This window comes from Dipodomys ordii, unplaced genomic scaffold (assembly GCF_000151885.1).
Source record: "Dipodomys ordii isolate 6190 unplaced genomic scaffold, Dord_2.0 Scaffold2, whole genome shotgun sequence".
NCBI lineage: Eukaryota > Metazoa > Chordata > Mammalia > Rodentia > Heteromyidae > Dipodomys > Dipodomys ordii.
In genome coordinates, this window is record NW_012267218.1 from 11,654,238 (window position 1) to 11,660,556 (window position 6,319).

Here is a 6,319-nt window from a genome sequence, read left to right on the forward strand (position 1 = left end):
GTGTTTTACAGAAATTGTATGGAAGGGGCCCCCAGTTCATGCCAAGAAGAGGGGGTGTCACCCTTTCCCACTATGAGTTTCTTCTCTGAATGGCAGTGGTTCGTATACATTTGAACTTTATGGGGGGCACTGGTGGCTTATACTTGTAATTCTAACTGCTAACGAAGGCTGAGATCTGAGGATCAAGGTTCAAAGCCAGCCCAGGCCGGGAAGGCCCATGAGACTCTTCAATTAAAAAGCTGGAAAGTAGTAGAGTGCTAATTTGAACCAAAAAAGCTAGGGATAGCACTTAGGTCTTGAGTTGAAGCCCAGTACTGACACCAAAAGGAAAAAAAAAAGAATTTCATATATATGTATTTTTAGCTAGCTTTGAGTTCCAAACACCAATCAGCTAGGGATGTCTCCAGTGGCAGGGAGCAAAAAATCAGTTTTGCCACCTTGCCAGTCTGCAGCTGCTGGACCCAGAGCCATTTAGCCTTCCTCTAGATAATCCCTTGTCTCCAGATTGAACCAGAAGTAGTTGGCACTAGATAAATAATGACAGTACTAAGTTCTTAGAGGTCAAAAGAAAAGAGTTTTTAATTTTTTTTCTTCCTCCTGGGTTTTTTGCAACCGGAAGCCCAGTTCTCAATATATACTTCATATTCCTTACATCTTCTAACAGACAAGGAAAGACCATCCAAAAGATGAAACTGGAGTATGGAGCTGATGAGCCCACAGGCTTTACAATGAGTGTGGCAGGGACTCTTAGTAAAGAGAATTCTTCAGTTACAACAGGGACCAGAAATGGCAGTGCCAGTTCCAATTTCTGTCCACCTCTAGAGTTCAGATTAGGGGACCTTGGAGCAGAATGGCCACAGAATAGCGATCAGCGGCTTAAATATGTTTTTTAAAAAAGTGCTGTGGAAATCTGAAGGTAGATTTCTATCTTGCAGAGAAGTTTCCTTATCTAAAGCACTGGATTTATCCACCCTCAGTTCCTTACATTGGCTCCATTCTCTCCCCCCCATACACACACACACACACTTGGTTTTCAGCAAATCAAGGTCAGGATAAAGAGGAGATTTGGATGGCAGTAAGCTGGATCTTCAGGCTTCTGCTGTAATACTCAATTATTGAATTCTCTAGAAGCATGAACTCCTCTGTAATGAAGTCCTCTGTTTTTAAATATCTTTATAAGTCAGGCCATTCTGCATTGGCAACAACTAGCTTGCTTGTCTCCTACTTTGTTATGTTAAAAGAAAAGAAAAAAGATGGTTAAAAAAAAAAACCCTGGGAGCTTGCTGGGTGGTTAAAGATCATTTAAGCATCTTAATGTATGCGGTTCTCACCACAACTTTGAGCCTTAAAGACACACGCCACGCCCCCCCCTCTCACCCCAATTGTAGTGGGACAGGATTCAGTTGGGAGAAGTCAACTGAGCTGGCTACTTTTGTCCTTGAACTTGAGGGGGGGACAGGGGGGAGGCAGTTCTTTTACTTCAAATATAGAGGAATAAAACAAAAAGGTTCAATTCCAGACCACTGCAAGAATGTGAAGTCGCACAGTTTTTGGTTTCCCGGTGCATCCAGAAAGTAGGCATAACACTATAAGGAGCAATAGCATTGCGCATAAGCAAAAAGGCAAATCTTAACTTGAAAATATTGTGGGAAAACGCCAACAATCATCTGAACTGTTGGGAAAATGATGCCGATAGACTTGATGAACACAGGGCCGCTAGAAACCTTTAATTCATTTCAGAGGGGAAACAAAACCACCTGCAGGATCTGTGAGGCTCCGTGCAGTGAGTCACTGACATAGGGTAAACCTGTATGTGCACGCTGGAGTACTTGACATTCATTCTCTTGCTGCTAGAAGTATTTTTATGCAGCGGCTCTCTTGTGAGGGAGTGTGTGTGTTCTCCCTTTGAATCACGTGTGGTATCCCTATATCTATGATACTGTTGGTACTTCTGGTAATGAAATTCTGCTAGACAGAATGTCAGTGGCATTTTTTTTTCTTCTTGTTAAACACGACTGCAATCTGACACAATTAGGGAGCCCAGTGACTAGTGAGGAATTCATTGTGTGTGCACGTATGCGCATGCACACACACTACACTTACTACACTTACAGATACAAAGTTTCTGACTGATTGTTTTTGTTTTTTTTCTTTATTTTAAATGTTGAACCTGATTAATGTATTAGTATCATTTGCCAGGCACTTTTTTTGTGGAAGTAATTTCTATTAACTCTTGGGGCTAGAGGTAGTAGCCTTCATCTAAACTAGTACTTACATTAGAATAACCTACTTTCCACTCTAGGAATAGTTTATTATATGATTGGGTTATTATTAAGTTTTCCACTGCATGTCTTTAAGAGCAAACGTGTTCCTCTACAAATGCAGCGCAGTCTGTCTGTGATATATTGATCTTTCTTCTGCTATGGCCTCTCCTGTTACCGGACTGTGGCTGCTAACATATCTGCAGAGTGTTTTATGGGGTCTGGAGTACAGCGTTTGAAGCCAAGAAATTGAAAAAAGAATACAAAATGAAACTGGAGAAAGGGAGGGAATCAAGTCAAGGTCATATCTATATAAAAAGGGTTTAGTGATAATAATGCCAAGAGAGTCAGGTTTGTGTATAGGAAGTTCTAGAAAGCCTGCCTAATTTCAGAAGACTCAGCCAAGAGTTTTTACCACATAAATTCACAAAAGCAACTGGGCATTGGTGGCTCACACCTGTTATCCTGTATACTCAGGAGGCTGTGATTTGAGGATCACCGTTTGATGCCAGCCCAGCCAGTAAAGCCCTTGAGACTTTAATCTCCAGTTAACTACAAAATGCCCAACGTGGAGCTGTGGCCCAAGTGGTAGAGCCAAAGAGCCAAGTGAGAAAGCAGTTCCCTGAGTTCAGTACCAGCACCTCAAAATTAATGAATCAATTCACAAAATCGTGAACAGCTTAGCAAACACTCTGCCATTCTCTGTGATGCTGTTGGACCACATGCTTTTATCATTTGTCTACCTGCAAGTGATTTCATTGCCCACAGGGCCAAAGGTGTTTACGAGAGAACTCGCACAGATGGTTCTGCTGTGGAAAATTAGGAAGCCTGTTTTTTTTTTTTTAAATAAAATTGCATTTTCAATGGTGCCAGTAATGCATAGCTGGAGAAAATGTTCTGTGGCCATTTCCAGTGATGTGGGGGTGAGGGGTGGTCTGATGTGAGAGTGGAAACAAGTTTGTAACTTTCACACATGTTTCTCTTCTCTTCCAGCACATCAGGTCCACCCATCTGGCCGGGCAGTACCTTCTTCAAGAGAAACGGAGCCCTTCTGCAAGGTAAGTGTCTAGGAACGCCTTCTCTTCTTCTTCCTCCTCCTCCTTCTCCTTCCTTCCTCCTTTGTGTGTGGTGTGAGGTCTCTTCTGTTTATCGTGGCCTCTCTCTGCAGAAGTGCGGCTGTCATGGACTGGGCCCTAATTCCTACGTCTCTGTATTTCTACCTACTAAAATCTCTTGGTTGCTGAAAGTTGTAAGTCTGAAACTAGGCCCTCTAGGCTTGTGTCACGGGTCATATTTGAGAAGTGTGGGGGCTTTTTTGCCGGAATCGGAATTACATGAGAAATTTGGAATATGACCATAGCGTGCGCTGGGCTGGACTTCAGTGTTTCCAGTACTTGAGTTGATCGAGCCTGGTTTGGGTGATCTGTCATCATGGAGTCACGCTTGTTCCTTGGACTCTATACCCCCTCCCACTATTCCTGAGTGTCCAGGAGGTTGACTCTGGTTGCTTTCGTGGTACAGAGTTTAGGTCCCCTCATTTGTTCCCGCAGAAGTCATTTTCTCGGGGGACTTCTCCATCCCCAGCCACTGTGTACTAGCTCCTATCCAGTGTGCTCAGGGAATTCAAACCGTACCAAAGTTAAAGAATAAATGGTTAAAAATATCCCAAAGGTGCATTCCAAATGCTTCCAGAAATTCCCTAGAGATGTTGGCTCTTGTGGCTATATGTGCTCTACAAAATCGGCCCCCACACCCCCAGCATCCTGTCCCCTTTAGGTTCCATCAATTGAGCTGGAAGCCAGGTGGCACAGCTACCCAAGCAGGTGGGTTTGGTTGTTCTAAGCGCCTTGGAACTCTACTGGCATTTGATGAGGGCTTTCGTGTCTTTTTGTTGGCTTAGAGATGTGTTTGCCTCTGTCCCTTAAAAGGACACGCAGAGGCTAGCAACCAGTGTCAAGAAGAATATTATTAATGTGTTGAAGAAAACAGACATTTATCTTCAGGTTTCTGGAGTAGCTTGACAATCGTGAGAGATGTCCTTGTGTTTTGTGTTGTTTTATAGCCCAGGCAATTGCCTCTTGGCTTTCTAATAGTCTGTGTAATCAGAAACTTAAAAATTCCTTGACTTTATTTGTTTTTTTTCTTTAAGTAATGGTGAAATTTAGGCTTGCAAGATTGATTAATCCTAATATTTGATAGTCATTGTAGATATCCTAAATGTGTAAGACAATAAAAGGGATTACCTTCACTCTCAAAAATTAATATTATTCCAAGAGGAAAAAAAATGGATTCTGTTCTCTCAGATTGTTTAAAGAGAAACCAACCACAATCATCTTCAGGGGTTTTCTCAAGTGGATTTCAAAGTTCTGTGCATCTTCCTTGCTAACGTTTGTGTTATTTTGGAAATGGGATTTCATTTTCTTAAGGCCTTTTCTTGTCAGAATTTTTATTCAATAAAGGATTTGCACTTTGCATATTAGTTTTCTGTTTGCTTCTATTGGTCAGAGACTTGGGAGAGAAGCATAGATAAAATTTCTGGAATTGAATGGATGCAGTGTGACATTTCTCATGGGTGCACCACAATCCTTTGCTCTCAGCCTAGGGAGTAGCTAGGATTACAGGCATGAGCCACTGGTTAAGCTGCGTTTTTTTGTTGTTGAAAATCAGGAGACTGTTCATGAGTTTAGGGGTTTAGGTGGGGACTTGGTATCATTGTTATTATTATTTTTTCAATGTTTCATCATTTTACTGTGCCTGTCCAGAGTTCTTGAGACCTTTTAGTGTGGTAAAGTGTTTCAACTTATATGAGTACCATCTCCCCCCTCTCTTTTTCTTACAGACAGACAGACAGATAGATGATTGATTAGATAATTAGGTGTAGATATATGTGTGGTACTGGGTTTCCCTGTATGTTCAAATGCCCATAAGCAACCTCAAAATAATGATACAGGTATACAAAGAAGGGAACTGAGCTTGGCACTGATGGCTCATGCCTGTGATCCTAGGGACCCAGAAGGCTGAGATCTAGAGGACCAAAGTTCAACGCAGAAAAGTCTTAGGAGACTCCATCTCCATTTAACCTTCTAAAGCCAGGCTGGAGGTATGGTTCGAGTAGTAGAGTGCTAGCCATGAACAAACATGAGCCCTGAGTTCAAGCCATGGTACCTACAAACAGCCAAAACAAAACTAAGAGGCCTGGTTGTACATGCCTTGCTTACTTATCTCTACTTGCGTGCCTTCCTTTTTCCCAGTAGTAAGAGGACATTTATGTCTGTCTGTCTGTCTGTCTGTCTGTCAGTCCGTCCGGGGACTTGAACTCAGTGTCTGGGTACTGTCCCTGAGCTCCTTTTGTGCAAGGCTAGCACTCTACCACCTGAGTCACAGTATCACTTCAGGCCTTTTCTGTTTATGTGGTACTGAGGAATTGAACCCTGGGCTTCATGCATACTAGGCAAGCACTCTGCCACTGAGCCACATTCCCAGCCCAAGAGGACATTTTTAAACAGTAATCAATCTAGGAAAGAAGTTTGTCACAAGGCAGCCACTTGCAAAGGTGAGTTTTGAGGCCGAACAGAATCAGATGTTTTATTCTTAAGGAGACTGTGGACAGAGACCTACCATGTGTACCGGCCCGGGCTTGAAGGCATATGAATGCAGGCTAGGAAGAGGAGCAGGCATGAAAAGGAAGACACACTGTCTCTGGATGGGAGCAGCGGAGGGACTGTTGCTTCTTGAGAGAATGGACACTTGAACAAGGCCGTGGCATACAGAAGCATGAGTGTGTGGAGTTGGCAGAAGTGGCATCACCAGAGCGGGTACAGCAGGAGAAATGGCATCTCAAAGCAAAGCAGTGGGGACTTTGCAATGGGGAAGATGTGTGTGTGTGCGTGTGCGTGTGCGTGTGTGCGTGTGCGTGTGTGTGTGTGTGCGTGTGCGTGTGCGTGTGTGTGTGGCTGGCTGGTCACGTCGCTAGCTCCCTGTTAGGTCTAAGAAGACCTCAGGTGCACCCTGTCTTACACCGGGCTCCATCCCGTAGATGTGTGATAAGCTGGCACTAC

The 6,319-nt window shown here is 43.3% G+C and overlaps 1 protein-coding gene across 7 annotated transcripts in view; it reads left to right on the forward strand.

Moving 5' to 3' along the window:
• Window positions 1-6,319, forward strand: part of Foxn3 (forkhead box N3) — a 254,153-nt gene that overhangs the window by 154,893 nt on the left and 92,941 nt on the right. For all 7 annotated transcript variants that reach the window (XM_013015886.1, XM_013015895.1, XM_013015876.1 and 4 more), the window contains one exon: window positions 3,255-3,319. In XM_013015886.1, the coding sequence (XP_012871340.1) occupies window positions 3,255-3,319 (65 nt within the window). The remainder of the gene's footprint in view (window positions 1-3,254; window positions 3,320-6,319) is intronic.